This window comes from Ovis canadensis, chromosome X (assembly GCF_042477335.2).
Source record: "Ovis canadensis isolate MfBH-ARS-UI-01 breed Bighorn chromosome X, ARS-UI_OviCan_v2, whole genome shotgun sequence".
In the NCBI taxonomy this organism is placed as follows: domain Eukaryota; kingdom Metazoa; phylum Chordata; class Mammalia; order Artiodactyla; family Bovidae; genus Ovis; species Ovis canadensis.
In genome coordinates, this window is record NC_091727.1 from 31850636 (window position 1) to 31869927 (window position 19292).

At 39.7% G+C, this 19292-nt stretch overlaps 1 protein-coding gene across 7 annotated transcripts in view; it reads right to left on the reverse strand.

The window, feature by feature from the left end:
* The window catches only part of DMD (dystrophin), a 2687035-nt gene that overhangs the window by 211972 nt on the left and 2455771 nt on the right, over positions 1–19292 (reverse strand). For all 7 annotated transcript variants that reach the window (XM_070291485.1, XM_070291489.1, XM_070291490.1 and 4 more), the window contains exon 62: positions 11242–11302. In XM_070291485.1, coding sequence (XP_070147586.1) covers positions 11242–11302 — 61 coding nt within the window. The remainder of the gene's footprint in view (positions 1–11241; positions 11303–19292) is intronic.

Here is a 19292-nt window from a genome sequence, read left to right on the forward strand (position 1 = left end):
TCTCTCTCTGTACATATATATATATATATATATATATATATATATATATATATATATATAAATATGCACAGACATACAGGTATAGATGTAAAATGGTCATAATTTTTCTTTTAGTTTTAGCTACAAAGATACTTGAGGCTTCCCTGGTAGCTCAGATGGTTAAGAATCTGCCTGTAGTGCAGGAGACCTGGGTTCAATCCCTGGGTTGGGAAGATCCCCTGGAGAAGGAAATGGCAACCCACTCCAGTATTCTCGCCTGGAGAATCCCATGGACAGAGGAGCCTGGTGGGCTACAGTCCATGGGGTCACAAAGAGTCAGACACGACTAAGGGCCTAAGCACACACAAAGATACTTATCCCTTGAGTTTTTGCTATACTTATGCTTGGCCCCTCCTGTTCCATTTAGGGTTCCCTATTATTTGATGGGTTTTTTTGGCAGAAAAGTTTGTAGCACTGAAATAAGTTAGAGTGAAGAGAAATAACTTGGCCTTATATTTGACAAAGCACACATTTATAGATCAGTATGGGGTGACTCTATATATTCAGATAGACATTTTTCTTAATCTTCAGGAAATACAAGTTATTCTTTACTCTCAAAACCATATGAATTGCCCAAAGTCATTTGCTGACTTTAAGTCATTACAAAAGAAAGCATAATAAATACTTGTTAGCCACCATATAGTTATAATAATAAAAAAGAAGAGAAATCATTCTACACTAAGGTGAGATTTTCCACATGTAATGCATGGGGCTACCAAATGCTCAGTGTCTAGGGAAGTCAGGACTTACAACCATAGGCTATTTGCCTTGTAAGGCTAGAACCATGGGCCTGATTTATGGCAAAGAGGAGACTCTGTTATCAGAAGGAGGGGATGGTATCAAATTCAAGGACAAGCTCTAGTGTCAAAAAGCCTCCCAAAGAGTTGTTCTAGTCCATCTGAGTTGACGCTGTGATACCCTTCAAAAGGGCTTAGAATTGGGAGTATGGGGAACAACACATACTGTGGTGTCTATAACATTAGGTTATTTGTCTTGCATACTCGCATCTCTGCAAAGCCCTGATGGAAGTGCCAGGAAGTGACTCAGACATCCTCCACCTTCTCAGCTTCCACAGAGGCAAGCAAATGCTTACATCATGGCTGGCCAGGTTTTTGTTTCATTTTTTGTGGCCCTTTATTGCCAAAAGCGGCACAGAGAAACTTAGGTCTTGGCAAGAGCACAGTGGCAGAAGTTGATTAGCAAGGGAAGAAATACAATGCAGGGAAGAACTAGTAGGATAGTGTTGGTGATTTTCAAGATGGTGGCCCTACAGTGGAGGACTGGCCACACTTGCTTACACTAAGGGCCAGTTTTCAACCAACAATACTAGAAAGTTGAAAGAACTGGGGACAACAGATGAAATATATTAGTCATTATTATAAATCTCCATTCTCTACTCTTTTATGAATTTTTTCCTCCCAATTCTCAACACTTCCCCTACCAAATGGGTCCCCACCTGCATTCTCAAGAATCCTGGCCAAGTTGGCCCCTGCCATTGGGGGAGAGGCAACTAACTCCCACCCAGGTGAGGAACTCCCAGCAACTTTGGTCCACTAGAGTGTGCATGTGGGGAGTATGGATAGTGATTGTGGGGGTCCTAGTTTGGACACGAGGTGAGGCAAAGCCAACTGAGGTCACAGGGTTGGTGGGAAAGGCACAGAGCCGGGTCTTTATTACTGTGAATGGAGAAAGCCACCAGCCTCTCTGAGTCTCAGCTATTTCTTCTTTATTAGATACTAACTGGGGTTGTTAACCTCATAAATGGGAAGATAATAGCTAGTTCTAGCACTTAGTAGGCACATGTTACACTTAGCTTTTCATCCTATCTCAGAGGTCATATGGACCAGAGCTATGAGATGCTCCCTTAGTAGAAAGCAAAAGACTGAGAAAAAGTGAACACACCAAAAGGAAACAAAACCACAACAACAACAAAAAAATTCCCAAAATAGCAAAGAAGCAAAATACAAATGATTCTCTGCACTGACTATTTGACTTGCAACAGCTTTGGGGACCAAGACAGATGTGGATACACTGAGAAAGAAAAACAGAGAAAGCGACTGAAAGTTTCAGGGGGAGCAAGGAAGCTTCTCTGCTTCATCCACCTGGCAGTTCACGGTATAACAGGAGACATAATCATTGAATGAGGACCTGTTCTTAGGAGCTTTATGGGCTGCTGAAAACAGAGAAGTTTTTTTTTTCTTTTTCTTTTCTTGTGCAAGGATGTGAAAATATTGCAAGGTGACAGCACTGATGCATACAATGCACTCATTTTACTTTTCAAAAGAAATTATGTGTGTGTGTGTATGTGTGTGTGCGTGTGTGTGTGTGCTGACAACTTTTCAGAAGGAAGTATTCTCATTCCTTCTCCCTACCCTCTGCCCTCCTCCCCATCTTCTGGAATGAGGGAGGGGAAGACTGAATGGGATTTGGAGTTTTCCTGCTGAGAAAGGGACATTTTGTGCAACCAGGTCAATGTTCAAAGGGACTAATGCTCTAAGGAAATTATCCAAAGGGGAGAGGCGGTTCAGGGTTATTCAGTTATTTTCAAATGCTGTCTGGGCTGCTGCTGACCTTTGTAAAGGCCAACAGGATGTGGCTTCCCAGGGGGACAGGATAAGAAGCAATTAGAGGAGCCTAGGAGAGGCTCAGGAATGTTTGGGAATGTACAGATACCCCAAATTATATGGGAATGCTAAGAACAAAAATAAACTAATTTGATCAAGGATATCTGTGTGCTAGAAAATATTCTAAACACATAGCTAACACTGGACATAGCTGTAAGATTTTCTTAAAAACCCAGCACTCAATATCTATTAGATGTCAGTGAGACTTCAGTTCCATTTTGGAGAAGTTCATTCATATTCCCTACGTGTCAGAAGGGAGAATGGGTGTGAGGTTAACTAGTCACAGAGTCAGATTATGATAAAGCTGGGTTTCCAATGCAGGTTTATTTGAGGCCACAGCCCATGGTCTTTTCTACCACACAACTATGGAAGAATGAGTATGTTTCACAAAGCTAGAAGAAGAAAATGAAGCAACAGCTGAAATAACTTATTCCTCTTTTTCGGGGAAAGAGACCTAAATATATTTCATGAACACTCTCACATTCCCCAAGGTGCCATGAATGAGGCGAGGGGAAATACTTGGGAAATATATCAGAATTTTTGACCTGTACACAACACTGTATTTTAGCTGCAGCATATACGTGCATATGTACATACGTTGCCACCTTTAAACATTACATATGGCACAGAATGTTATAGGATTTTTTCTGTAAAATAAAAACGTCACTATCATTCTCTTCAGACTCAGTGGCTACTATATCCCAGCCCCAAAAGTAAATCTAAAGTAAACGCTTAGTGAAACACAGAGGTTGATCAACTTAAAGCTCTATTGAACACTGCAAAACCTGAAGAATGATCATGAGTAGCATTTAAGAAAAACAAAAAGACCCCAGTTCTACTGAAACAAAGAAAGCTAGAGCTCAGAATGATTTCAGACATTATCAGGTGGGCTAAGTCATATTGCAAATCACAGTGTTAAAGACAGAGCAGAATCCAGACCTCAGGATTTTGTATGTACCATTCAGACACTCAGCTAAGGATCATCTGCTAGGCACCGGGTTTAAGAGACCTGAGAAACTCTATAGGGCTTCCCTGGTGGCTCAGCTGGTAAAGAAGCTGCCTGCAATGCAGGAGACCCCGGTTTGATTCCTGGGTTGGGAAGACCTGCTGGAGAAGGGATAGGCTACCCACTCCAGTATTCTTGGGCTTCCCTGGTGGCTCAGCTAACAATGAATCTGCCTCCAATGCACGAGACCTGGGTTCAATCCCCGGGTTGGGAAGATACCCTGGGGAAGGGAAGGGCTACCCACTCCAGTATTCTGGCCTGGAGAATTCCATGGACTGTACTCTATATAAGACTCAGCACACTTTGGTGGCAAAGTGGTGAAGAATTCGCCTGCTAAGTCTGATGTATGAAGCTGAGCATCCAAACTGGTGCTCTGTGACAACCCAGAGGGATGGGGTGGGGAGGGAGGTGGGAGGGGGGTTCAGGATGGGGGGGACATATGTATACCTGTGGCCAGCTGATTCATACTTATGTATGCCAAAAGCCATCACAATATTGTAAAGTAATTGTCCTCCAATTAAAAGAAGTAAATTAAAAAAAAAAAAAAGAATCTGCCTGCCAATAAAGGAGACTCGGGTTGGATCCCGGGCTTGGGGAGATCCCCTGGAAAAGGAAATGGCAACCCACTCCAGTATTCTTGCCTGGGAAATGCCATGGACAGAGAAAAGCCTGGTGGGCTATAGCTCATGAAATCACAAAGACTTGGACATGACCGAGTGACTAAACAACAACAACAAAACTAGAGGATACGTGAGACACATTTGGGTAGTGGATCAAAATGCACACACAGAGACCTGAAGATTTTTTGAAAGTAAAAGGGGCCAGGAAACTGGAAAACATGTGCAACTTCCTGTATGCATTTGTTTATTCTTCCATTCTAATATCTACTGAGTGCATGCTATTTGTGAGGTACTATGCTAGAAAAAGACACACAGCACCTATCCTCATGAACTCTATTATCTCAGTTGAGGTTCTATGTATCAGCTTGTGAAACTGTAAGGAAAGATGTGAGATTTTTTTGTGAGCCTTATGAGACAGAAGATAGTAACATCTACAGCTACCAACAAGATGTACAAAAGCAAAGGCCAGAATCAGCACCCTGTATGACACTATGGCATCTCCTGCACTCTCTTTCAGTTACCATCTTAAGCTGAGCTGTTTTCAAGATCATATCATCAAGTACACATTACTGACCATTCCTTCATTGTGGTTGCAGAGCCTAATGAGACTCAGCTAATATGACCTCTGGAAGCATCAAACTGCGGAGGAGAAAGCACAGCAGAGAAGACTGACCTCTGGGTTATCTTAGTGTACCAAGCCTTTTGAAAAGTCAGAGCACCAGGCTTCTGGCAGTGATTCCACAAATTTAATTACCCAGAGATACTCACCAGTATCCTCAAAGACTGACAGCTGATTCTCTATTACATCTGCTTCTTATTATCAATGGTACTAAACAGTTAAGGAAAAAGTTTCACAGTATTTGTCCTTCCTATCCTGGTAAGATTGATGGTGCACTAAGAAACCTCAAGGGCGATATGAAGATTCATTTTCACTCCTCTGGAAACTATTATAAATAATTTCTCTTTCAAAGTCAACATTCATAAAATCAGGAAATGTTAGGACTGGAAATGGCCTATGATATCATGTGATTCAGCCTCTTCAGGTGACAGATGGAGAAACTGAGACTCAGAGAAGATACATGATTCACCTTTGGTCAAATAGTTAATAGCAAAGTTGAAATCAGACTTCAAGTCATCTGATACCTGATCTATTTACTATTTCTCCCATTTCATAGTGTCTTATCAGCTGCTAAAAGGTGTATTTTGAAGAAAAATATACATGTGAAGGATTTGACCAGAAACAGCCCAAACTATATTCTGAGAAAAACTAAGGACACCTCTGCCAATCCCAACCAACATTCAAACTGAACATCTGAAGATTAGTAGCAGTCCTAGAATGGTAAGGCATCATGAATGAGACATGGGGGAATGTTTGCTTAGCTGTATATCATAAGCCAGTGTTTTTTTTTAAATAACAAGAGCCCACCTCTGAACTTCTCTGACAGTCCGGTGGCTAAAACTTAGCCATCCAACAAAAGGGGTGCAGGTTTCATCTCTGGTCGGGGAGCTAAGAACCCACAGGACACAACCAAGAAACCAAAACATAACACACAAGGGATATTGCAACAAATTCAATAAAGACTTAAAGAACCCATCTCATCAGAAGGGTTTCCACCACATTCTAACCAACAGATATTTAGCATCTTGACTGCTGTTACAGCTGATACATAGCTAACTATTGCTCCCTCTCTAAATAAATATTATATAGTGAAATAGAAGTCAATAATTCAGAGGAACAAATAAACTCAGCCCAAACTTGAAGCAGAACAACTCCTGGCACAAATAATAGGGAGCTGGAGCAAGAATGAGGGCAAGATATGCTTTAAACATAGGAGGTAGTTGGAATCTGAAAACCTGCCCAGAAAATTGAAATTGAGGCAATATGGTACAGAGGGAGGTGGTGTCAAAACTCAGATGTTACTGGAGTTAGGGAGCACGGGTACTCAGAGCAAGATTCATCAGCGTAACTGCGAAAAGATCAACAGGATACAAGAGGACACAAACAGCAAAAGGTAAGTATAGGCTGATGGCCAAAATTTCATGCCGAGAATCAAATGCTTGGTCTAGTAGAACCACAGGGATGGTAGCCATAGGAATACAGAAGAGTGAGAACTCCAATCAGCCAATTTGGCAGTGACACAGCAATAGCAGTAAGAAATGCTGACTGAAGTGACTGTCAGCTTCAACCAGGGAGGTTTTATATCGTATTTTGCTAAGCAGAAACCAGCAGAAAGTGATGAGCAACTCAGATGCAACAGATGACTGGAGAAACATGCCTGGGATTGAGATTGGAGAGGACAGATCAAGGTTATTAGACACCCACAGCAATGTAGACAACATCCAAAATAACTAGCAGGAAAAGACAGACACTCCTTTGACCTGAGTTGTTTCTTGAACATTGTATGTTAAAAAGAGCTGAACAGTTAAGGATGTTCCCGAGAACCCCATTTTTCATGCTTTTGTGAAGTGCTTCAGACATATTTATAATGATGCCATGTACTGCTGGTGCAATGTACTGCTGGTGACTGAGTCAGCAGGTTTCTCCCAAGCTTCATTACTGAATGCCTCCTGATATTTAGCAACCACAGCGTCTTTGCAGGAGAAAAGGACCAGCTTGTCTAAAAATCAAATCCTTCCCAAGAGACAGCTGGCAGAAATAAAAGGTCAAACACTTGATCTGGTATTACACATAAGTAGCCACAAACCAACCTTCTGCTAGAAGAAATATATGTAGAATGGGTATGACCTCAATTGGTTTTTCCATGTGTGCATCAATGGGAGACTGTGAATAGCATTTTCTTTCTTCATGAGTGAACAGAGACTAGAGATGATGCTAACAAATTTAATAACCAATATTTGGGCCATTCCAGTCATGACATCCCAAGGAAGATATAACAGAGCTGGAGAAGATCCAGGGAAAAACAACTAAGATGATCAAGGGAAATGCTTATCTTTCATTCAAGGGCAGACTGAAAACCTAAAAAGGATTAGACTCTCAGACTGGGAAGATGAAAATGAAAAGGAGGTAGTGAGGGGATGTGAGATTAAAGTCAACTCTGGGTAAATAGAATTGTATTCAGTGAATTTCACTTAATTGGCGGCACTTAATTGGGGCCGCCCCTTGAGGTTAAGGGATGTAGATTAAAGAGAAACTGAAGTACATCTTTATTTATTTATAGAGAAATCAGTAAGTTTTTAGAACTTATTTCTAAGACAGGACTGAAGGGGAGGATGGGAAAAGTTTAAGAAACCACTGGATATTCTCAATGCCAATAGATTGCACAGTGCATTGTAAGAAATGGTCATGATGCATCCTGATATTTTTGAAATGAAAATTACTAGGTTAATCGACAACACAGCTATTGTTGTTTGCATGTGGGTCAGACTTCTGGGCTAGTTGCCCTGTGCGTCTAACCCAGTGTGTGATTTCTTATGCTCTTATTATGTCATCTGTGCAAAAACATGTTGCATGCAAGTTTGGGATTCCTAAATTCTTCTGACAGTCCAGAACACAGAAAAATAACTTTCTAACTCATTAAGAAAGCAAGAGAGAGTCCCAGCTCTTGGCTCTGCGTGGTTTACCCATATGGGAGTCTGCAACATAAAAAGGTGAAAGAAATTCTAACAGAATGCAGCAGCTGGTTAAAGGCTATTATATTGAAATTTTCATGAGTTTGACAGTAGGCCAAAAAACTACAAAATGGCAGAGAGTGGAAAAGGCAGTTGTAACAGGTTGAACATTGTTGGTGATTATTTTTTCAGTGGCAATGAAAGCTGTAATCAAATAACCTGAAAGAGAGGCTGGCAAGGAGAAGAAGAGCCCCAAGGGGAAGGGAAAATGAAGACTGTAACAATGATGTACACTGTGGACTAATAAACTAGACAAACATGTAGTTTGAAGTTTCAAAATCAAGGTTCTTAGCATCATATGAAAAGCCAGTGTTAGGAGGCAGGCGTAAATGTTAGTTGATTGGCTATCTAGAGCAGAAGATACTGTTACAACCTCAAGGATGAGTGGCCGACTCAGCGACTAACTGGAACTGTGCTACTGGTATAGAAACTTCTTGTTACGTGGATGATCAGTTTATTTCAACATTGAAAAGGAACTATTATGTAGCATTAAAAAATATCCAGAGGAAACATTTGTTTCTGCAGCTGGACATATGTGGTTTAAAACTCTTGCATGGAAATCAGGACAAATAAGATGAGGACAAATGGGAGCTGGTTGAAATGATGTCATTACAAATACTATCATTATTGTTATTTGTGGACCAATAAGGTATCTCAAACTATGAATGCCATCTGCCAGGGCATGAGGTCCATTGGATCTTGTACAAAGTCATTTGGCATAAGCAGAATATTTTAGAGAGTAGTAATGTGCAATAATAAATCACAAAGGACATCAATAATCTGTTTATGGACAATGTTCTGAACATGTGTTCTCCCTATATTATGGCTTATCATTTTAAGAGTATATTTGAGAAACTGCACAATCTCTAATTTCAAGGAGATTATAATTGTACAGAGAATCGATCTCTGTAAAGTTTCAAGGACATCTTTGAGAAATTAGGTAATTCTTTATTCCAAGGGACTGATCACTTCAGAGGCTTTTAAGATCTCCATACTCACCTCTTTGCTCATTTTCTTGTCTATTGTTCTATATTTCTTACCATTAAACTAGGAAGAATAATAGTGCTAAATTAAACACCAAGACCAAAGCTCCTATGGAACCTGGAGAAACTGGAGTAGACTGAGAGGGCATATGTGAAGCTAATTCACAGTGGAAAAATAGAATTTCTGTGTTATTTTTAAAACTGAGAATTTATATTCTGTTAATAATGAAAATAAATAATTAAAAAAATAAAGATTAAACTTCTTGAAAAAGAAGGCTGAGATCTTAAAGATTTTGAATTGGACAAGACCATGGAACCAGTCACACACTTTTGATTCCTAGAGTTAAAAAGGAGCTTAGATGTTATTTAGTCCAACTCTTCATTTGAGAAATGAGAAACCAAGCTGTGTGCAGGTGAAGTGACTTGCCCTAGGCCATACAATCAACTAATCACAGAGTCAGGACCAGAAGTCAAGTTTTCTTATTCCCAGATCTGTGCCCCTCCCAAAATCACCACCATAATCTTCAAGTTGGTGACAAACAGGAAGGAAAATGGAGAGTGGCTGTCCTCTGATCCTATCGAGGAGCAGTAAGAGTCTAAGATACAGGGAGGAATTATAGCTTTTCTGGAATTCGTTTACTTTCCATTTTTTTGGACCGAATTCATTTCCACTGCTTCACAGCACTGTGCTGGGATCTTTCAAAGGAGATGTAACATCAGGGAGAAGATACATATTTAGGGAAAGGACAGTGGCATGGGGGGGGTACTCTAGAAATCCCACGAGACACTTAATGAACCCCAAACAGGTAACAATTTGGAGAATGATGGCTTAAAGATGTCTCAGACTCTCAGGTGATCCTAACATCTGGGCTACAAAAGGAATTTTTATTTTAGCTCATACGGGAATTGGATACAGTGAGAGTTTTAGAAATGGATTGAAAAAGGAGCAGGTCTTAGTCAGAAATGGAAATCTGTGGTGATGAAGACACTGCTGTAGGAGACGACTGGGAGGAATTTGGATAAAATGGCTCCACAAAATATATAGCGCAAGTAAAGCAATACAGTTCATGTCTAAAAATCAGTACATTATTTAAGAGAATGGGTGATTTTAAATAGGTATTAAACCATGTACTTTAGAGTGACTAAATAATTATATGCAACAAAAATAATAAAATCAAATTTGAAATTGGAAATTTTTAAGTAGGATCAAAACACACTGAGGTAGAATTTTTAAAGTGAGAGAAACCCTATCTGGAAAAATTTAGTAAGACCACCTTTCCTAAAGGATATAGCTCTCCTTGAGGAGCCAAAAACATCCCCTCAATCCCATTCTTCTGAGTTAACAAAATTGAGGCATGAAATCCAATTTCTTGAGAACTGTAGTAATGAAAATCTAGGACTGCCCTTATTGCTTGAGAACTGAATTATGAAGGATTGATGGGCAGTAGAGAAAAAAAACAGACTCAATAAAAGATGGCAGGCTGAAAAGATGGAAAAACGTTTCATATTTTTAGTCAGACTGATAGTGGAAGCAAGTTCAAAGACTTAAGTTGGTATGGCAGACTATTTCGTGAATCTGATTGATTTAAATTGTTGTTGAGGTAGCCAACTGAAACTTAAATTTAAGCTGGACTCAATTACACAACTGATGAGTAACTCTTAAGGTACCATAATAACTCAATACTCTCTCTCCTCTCTCTTTCATGGCAACCCAATGTATCATAATTTGTATTTCATACAGCATCTTGGAGAAGGTGCTTTTAAGAACCTGTATGCCTTTGACTGACATAAATGGCCCCTGAAAACAATATCACTTTTGTTGTTGTTATGTGAAAAATGCCGAGTGCTATGTGTTGAGAATGAACACCTCCGCTCCACAAATCCAGAACTATTACCACCTCCCTTTGGGTACATCAAGTATTTATTCGCCTAAAACAGTCTGTGGACAGATAGCTGCAGACACCTTCCATCTCTGTCTAAAGAAGAAATGTGGGAAAAATCCCTGGATAAATAAAATTGTTCTTGTAAGTATTCACTGCCACTCTCCATAATATTATAGGCAGTTTCTACTCTATTGCGCAAAATCCACACCACCTCCAATCACAAACCATAACGTGTATGCTGCATTAACTGGACTTTTCCGAAAGGTACCTCCCTGTGGCAGCAGCAAGTTTTCAGTGGTCGCTGTAGCATGAGTTACTTATCCAAGCTTCTATGGGGAAGAAAGAACTAGGTATTGTAGGCCAGGCTAACAACGAGTTTTAAAAATAAATTCATCTGTGAATATACTTATTAGCCAAAATACATGCCTCTTTAAGAACTTGATGTTTTCAACTTACTTGATGTAGTAGGGCACTTTGTTTGGTGAGATGGCTCTCTCCCAGGGACCCTGGACAGAAGCTAAAAAAGGGGGGAAAGAAAGGCAAAGAGGTCAAGTTCATGGCAAATAAGAGAGACAGCATTAATCTCCAGAATTACAATGTTACACTGATATTGGTCTGTTTGTTCAGTTGCCCATGAAGACAGGACGGATTAACATGCTGTTCTGAAGTTTCTGGCTTGATATAAGTGAAATTGAACTCATTCAGGCACAAAGATAAATGCAAAGGAAAAAAAAAACACAAAAACGTTCCACTGCTACACCTATAGAGCAGATAAGAAACTGAATGTATAGAGCAGATAAGAAACTGAGCGTGTACAGGTTTTCCCTTATGTGTCTCCATTGGGTGCTGTTCTTATAACACTTCCTGCTGCTGTTTTGCAGTATCTTTTACTATTCGATTGACTGGGTTTTATTAGTTTAGCAGCTGAAACATCCCTCTATGATATATTTCTATTCTAAGTTATTGACACTAAAGTACTTATCACTCTGATATGATAGTTTTCCTCTTTATTTGGTTTGAACAGAATTCAATTTCATTTACTGATGACATGTTTTAATTGGTGCCTCAAAAATGTCGGGTGACCAGCATGACCTGATTAGAAAAGATAACCCCAAGTGAGAGAATGGCACCTGATACTAGAGTGTAATAAAACTTTGGTGATGAGTGATGGATCCTACAGGTGAAATTCAATTTCACATACTGGGAATTCGTTTCATAACAACTTGATCGTATATCACGCAAATAAATCACTTTTAAACTGTGTTTTAAATGCTTAACTTGTAGTGCTGTGGTTTTTTTTTTTCTTTTCCAAAGTTGAACAACCTTTTATGTGCAGTTTAATATGATGGGGTTTTTTGGCTTCTTTAAGAGAAAATTATCATGTTAGGAGACGTTATACCATTCCCTTAATAATAAAATCTTCCTCCTGAACAGAGTTTTAAGAAACTCCAGTTTTGAGACATAGAATTGCATCAAGCATATAAATATAAGAAGCATTCTTATTAACAACCAGTAATTTTATGTGTATGTCCATTTTTCCCCTGAATTTTCATCCTGCTTATAAGTTGAAGCACAGCTGATGTTGACCATTACTTCCTCCTATGAAAATCTCCTTTCTAAACTAGTCTCACAGTAAATTCAGCCCACAGCTCTTATGGGAGCTTAAAAACCCAAGCCTTCTCTAGCATGAAACATGGTGGAGAGCCAGAAACCATGGCTCCTGGTTGCTCAGGGTGCCTACTTCTTAAAACCATAGCATAAAATCAGAAGGTAGAAGAGAACTCCAGGGAGCACTTGGTCCAGTTTGCATTGACTGTATTGCCAAGGCTATGGATGGCTAAGCGGAGAAGGAATGGTTCTTCTTTTCATCAAGATTGCTATGGGCTGAGCTCCACCATTTGTCTGATCATCCTTCTCCAGTTCCCTATTATTCTGTTGCTGTTCAGTCACTCAGTCGTGTCCAACTCTTTGCGACCCCATGGACTGTAGCACGCCAGGCTTCCCTGTCCTTCACCATCTCCTGGAGCTTGCTCAAACTCATGTCCATTGAGTTGGTGATGCCATCCAACCATCTCATTCAGAAAGTCTGATCTGGAGGCTGCCGAGAATATCCTCTGATAGCAGAAGAGTCTGTTCTACTGGCTGCTGGGTGGGGTGCTGGCTGGGTAGGGGTGCTCTGCCTGAATGGAACAACCTTCAAGCAGAAAATCTAGCAGGAAACAGAGGAAAAGTGGAATGCCTGCTGAGCGAATGGACAGACCCACACCAGGCATCTATAGTGGACTTTGTACAGTTAAACATTAAAAGGAAAAGAAAATTCCCCAGAAAATGCCAGAGTAGTAGTTAAGAATATGCTTGAACTAAAAAGCTGAATGGATATAATAAAAAAAAAATTCTACAAAAAGGTAAGTTCCAAATCAATATGAAATTTTAAGCTCTTATAATTGGAGTTTTTATTAATTTTTACAGAGAGTATAGAAATTATATATGAAAATGGTGAATTTTTTTACCTTCTAAAATAAAAGCTCGTTGCCTTTCTGTGTAGCTATTAAACAGATCCAATGGTGAGATTCAGCGAAGCTTTTGTGCTGAAAGATGTTTTTCCCTCTTTGACTCACAATTCATAAATGCACCTAAGCAACTGCTTTGCAGTCATTGTTTGAAAGTCGGAAATTTTATACCAAAAAATGTCCCTGATGCAATAAAAAAGAAAAATAACAGCCTTCCTCCATCTTGCCCCTGCCCTCTATCCCTACCATATACACACACACGGCAACTACTTGCTTTAGAAATAACACACAATCGGACAATGGTTCTATGCGATTGGAATCTACTCCTCCTCAGGAGATTGCCAAAAGGATGTTGAGCAAAAGCTCGGGGCTGTTGGATTCTGGTCTTGCATATATTCCAAAGTTGGTCAAATATATGGTAACTCTTGTAAGTGTGTTTCAGAATTATCATTTCACTTCTCGAAGGAATGCCAATGCCAACAACAGCTGTTTCTTATCTCAAGGTACCAGTGGAAGCTTGTCATCCCTCACAAAGCTAGCCTACACGATAGGCAGACACATCTCTTATGCCTGACGTGTCCATTTTTACTAGCCCATCACATGCAGATTTACTAGCAAATAGTTTTTATGACACTCTGCTGTCCTTTGGTATTTTCTTATACAGATGTTTCTATAACTGCTACATGTAATTCTAATGCAGCTTTGTGATTCAGATTCTCAAGGGTAAAAACCATCCATTATCATATGGCAGCAGCACAGTGTGGTATTGTCTACTGAATTTAAATAGCAAACTACACATGAGTTTATTTATTCCAAAACCAACCTCTGCATTTCCCCTTGGTTACAGAAGCAGTATGATATCAACAGCAAGAAAGGGCAACGGTTCTACCTTCAAATGTCTTTCCTCCCTCGAGGTGACAGGATTCAATGCTGTACCCGAGGTGTTTTTGAAAATCACCAGCATAGGCCCCACTGTTTCAGGGAAGTTCTCATTTCTACCATTTTCTAATGCATGATGAACAGAATGGGCCGAGGGGAAGCACCCTCATGTTAAGCCCTATTTTAATCAACACAGGGGCCTAACCAGAAAATTAGAAAGAAAACTAGTGTTATTTAACCCGTGCCAAAAATGCACTCTCTGGAATTCAGACCCTCCTACATCAGTAATCTTTCTACCTTTCTTATATTTGGTGGTTTTGAAGTTTAACGACAAAACTTGGGTCAAAGGAAAGTGGGGACAGGTTATAAAAATAAATAAAACCCACCAATTCACTGGGGACAAAAGAGAAACCTCACCTGTGGGGGTTATGAAAAAGGCAGTGGGGAAGATAGGCCAGCTCAGAAGCATGCGGATTCCAAGGATGGCTTTTATGGACTTAGTCTATCAAGATTGACTCTAGAGCAACATTTCTCAACCTTTCCCCACTCTCTGTCCCCTATTCCAGGTGTCTTTTCTTTCTAAGAAGATCAACACAGAAAACATCTTTATTTCTCTTTACTGAACTTCCATGTACTGAAGTCTATTTTTTCAGTCTACTTTTTGCTCCTAACCACCCTATGCCACAGATATACTATATCCGTATCAGTTTCTGCATTGTATGTATCTGTGCTTCACATATAAAGAGAATGAGTTTTACATCTCCCCAAAACCAATGTTTGCCCTCTTGGGCAACAATATCACTTTGTTGAAAATTCTTGATCTAGAAGAAGTGATGGGAGGGGTTGGGGGAGAAAGGAAAACCCCTCTCTGTGCCTGAAATTTGACTTCAAATAGCTCATTTGATATAGTCAGAGTGACTTGTAAGGTGGGTATTATTATTTTTATTTTGCAGATGATCAAACAGTTAAGATCACATGGTAAGACATGTCTAAGGTCATAAATCAGTAAGTATTAGATGGTAATTTTGGTTTATTACTCAAAGTTAAAGTCAGATGATTCAGGAAATGGAGAAAACACAGCTATCACATGTGTACTCTGTACCACGTGTTGTAGGTTTCTTAATGTAATCCTTCCAAATGCCCACCATGGTTACGCTATTCCATTGTTACACATAAAGCAACCCATGCTCAGAAACAGTCAGTAAACTAACTCAGCTAGTAAAGGGTCACACAGCTAGTAACAAGTGTATCCTGGATTGCCACCAAGTCTCTTTGGTAACAGCATTTTTAACTGTTGGGTGCAGCAATGTTCCCAAGGTCCTGAGAATGTTAGCTGAGGGTATTCAGGTGAGGCTCCTGGGAAAGTTCTTTCAAAGACTGACTGAACTGAAAGGCAGCTTTGCCCTTTTCCCACCTGCCTTCTTCCTGCCTTGGATGTGATGATGTTCGGAGCTATAGTAACCAGGAGAACAGAAGCCGTCTTGGTTGCAGCTCCCCAGAAACGGACAGGCACAAGGGTCTGAGTGCGAGGAGTTAGAGTCCTGATGGAGGGAAGCACTGGGAGAAGAGCCGAAAGTGAGTCAGGAAAGGGAAGAAAGCCGATCAAGGATGCTTTACTGCTCTGGGCAGCTGGGGCTCAGTGCAGCTGGGGCTTCAGTGTAGGACACACTTAAGAGTTATCCCCTGCACACCCAAAGGGGAAGGGAATGGTGAATTTAATAAATAAATAAATATTTATTGCTTGAGGGCTATTTCTGGAGTGTGGGGAAGTCTTTAACTGCCCAGCACTTCCGGTATGCCCCTTGTGCTGATGAGCAGGTGCTGATGGCCAGAGATGCCCTTAAAGGCAGAGTCACAGGTATGTGTAGTTGGAAGCCTAGTTTTGGTAAGCCTGGCTATGGTGAATGCCAGAGGGGATATGGGCAGGACCCTCACAACTTAGGCTATAAGAATTATGCACTAAGAATGGCTGAGAAAAAGGGAGGTTCAAGAGGATGAGGCTATATGTATATATATAGCTGACTCACTGTGTTGTATAGCAGAAACTAACACATTAGAAAGCAATTATACTCCAATAAAAAACAAATAAAAATTTAAAAGTATATGAGAAATCTGTTTTTTCAACTTTATTTTCTTAAAGTCTTTTATCCTTTGACTTTTTAATTCAAAATTTTAAACTTTTTATTTTATATTGGAGTATCGCCAATTAACAATATTGTGATAGTTTCAGACAGACAGCAAAGGGACTCAGCCATACATATACATGTAACCATTCCCCCCCCCCCAAACTCCCCTCCCATTCAGGCCAGATAATATGGAGCAGAGTTCCCTGTATCATATAGCAGCCTCTTGTTGGTTATCCATTTTAAATATAGCAGTGCATATATGTCCATCCCAAACTTCCTAACTATCCCCTCCTCCCATACTTACTCCTGGCAACCGTAAGATTGTTCTCTAAGTCTGTGAATCTATTTTTGTTTTGTAAACACATTCATTTGTATCATAGAGAAATCTAGTTCTTGACCAATATGTAGCTATCATTTCAGTTTATCTCTGAATTTCTGTGTGAGAAACTTAGAGACTCCTACTTTGTGCAAGTCACTGTTATTTGAGTTTTCTGTTACATGCAGCCAAACCTGCTTCTAACTAGCCACTTTCACCTACCCAAACCATCTGTGGTTGCTCACATCATTTTAAATGACTGAACAGTATTCCATTAGTAGAAGTACTAAACTGCATTTTAGAAGTTCCCTCTTTGGGACAATTTCGGTTGTTTCTAGTTTTTCACTGGTATAAGTAAGGCTGCAATGAACATCTATGTAGATAAATCTTTGCACACATCTTTGTTAATTTTCTTAAGTAAAATTCCTAGAAGTATATTTACTTGATTCAAGGATATGAACATTTTAAAGGCACTTTAGATAAATTATGTTCTTGCCAACAGGAGTCTTTCTTTACTGGTCAAGGTGGGAAGAGAAAATCTACGGTCCACAACAGGTCAATGGCATTCCATTGGTACAATTCTCAAGGCATGTTAGATATATTGTGTAATTCAATGGGCTATTTGAGAACATGCCTTTCCCATCTCCTCTTTCCGTGATAGATAATAAACTTTTTGAGATCAGAAAGGCATTCAGCACACTGGCATTCTACCTCAAACCCCAGCTCAGAGTCTAGAGGGGTATCTGGATCACTAAGGGTATCCAGAACACAGATTCAGAAGGGCTGGATTTGAGTCCTGACACCACCATCACTGCATGATCTTAAGCAAGTTTTGTTTTCTCCCTGAGCCTTATTTTTCTTGTATGCAAAATGGGAATAATGATACCTCCTTTAGTGAAATGTTATCAGGATAAAATGAGAAAATCAATATGAAATTGTTTTGCAAAATGTTAATCACCATACAAATCATGTTGCTATCACATAGTTATGGGATGCTGTCTGAATAGTAGTAGTCCTGGAATCAATCTCTTTGTCTCAACTGGGCAGCATTTGTCTTTCACCTTCAGATCCAGTTTTAACTACTATGAATGTGCCTCATATAGTATAAAGTGGGCCAGAGAGAAAAGTCTTTGGACATTATCTAACTGCCTAGGCTTGTGGTAACTTTTTTCTTCATCTTTGTCTGCCTAGACCAACGCCATCTTCCCAACAGAATCTTCATTCTTTAGGTAGACCATTTGTCCACTATTCATCAGTGTGAGTGTTGAACAGATTAGTTCATATACGATACAATGGGAAATAGCAGGTCATAGACTGTTTTATAATCAGAGGATCTGGATGATGAAAAGATAAGATTGTTCTTGAGGTACTATATACACAAAAGGTTATATAGATTAGAGGCAGGAGAGTGGAGTTTGAGAGGTAGTTTGTAAGTGACTTTTGTGTCCAGTGAAAGCAAGAAATCATAGATGACTCTATACTTCTAAGATGTATTCAGTAGGCAATTAGGAGTTTCACTGATAGGAAAAACAAACTGGAAGGTGAATTTCAGATAAATTATGTGTTTAGATGAAAATACTTGGAAGATGGGTCTTTTCACTGAAACTCAAGTGAAAGATCAAGACTGTAGGTACTATATAGTAGCTGAAGCTATAAAAATGGCTGAACTCTTAAAAAAAATATTTACTTATATTTATTTGGCTATACTAGGTCTTAGTTGTGGCATGTGGGATCTAGTTCCCTGACCAGGGATGGAATCCAGGGCCCCTGCAATGGGAGTTCAGAGTCTTAACCACTGGACCCCCAGGAAAGACTCATGGCTGGACTCTTTTAAGGAAAGAATGCTGTCAAAGGAATTGTACCCTGTGGAATGCACCAAAATGGTAGTGGCAATAGAAAAGCTGCCAAAAAAGATAATGTAGAAACTAGAGTGAAGTAGGATGAAACACAAGGATGGCCAGATGGTGAAGTATGAGCTACAGTGGATTCCAATGGACTAAGGGTATAAAAGAGAAATATGCATGGCTAACAAGATCACTGTTGATCTCGACAGGGCAGTTTTACAGGAGTGCTGAAGATTGAACCAGATCAGACAAGTTGATGGAGCAGGTAGACAGAGGGGGAGTAGCAGTATTAGGTCCTAACTATGTGTTTGAGAAATGGTGCATGACAGGAGAATAATGTGAATGGGGATCATCTGAGGGTTAGTCACCCCTCTCTTCTGCCCTATAAACCAGCCTATTTGATTCATTTATTTATGGAATTTGTTTCTGGTCTCCTTTATAATAATTCTCCTGGCCAGAATACTGGAGTAGGTAGTCATTCCCTTCTCTAGAGGATGTTCCCAACCCAGGGATTGGACCCAGGTCCAATTGCAGGTAGATTCTTTACCAGCTGAGTCACAAGGGAAGCTCTTATAATAATTACATGAAAAACTTATTTCTACTTTTTTTCACTTCCTAAGGTCATAATTAAGATTATAATACAGGGTTTCAGTTTTCATGTAGTTATTAATAGCAAATGTATGTGTATGTATAGATCATTTTCCCCCACCACAATTGCTTTCTGTATGATTTCTATTTTCTTTTGATGTGATCCATAGAGCTCCTGTAACCAGAGTAAGTTTTCTGTCATTTAAATGAAAGGTCAAGTTAAATGTAACACTTTCCAAGACAT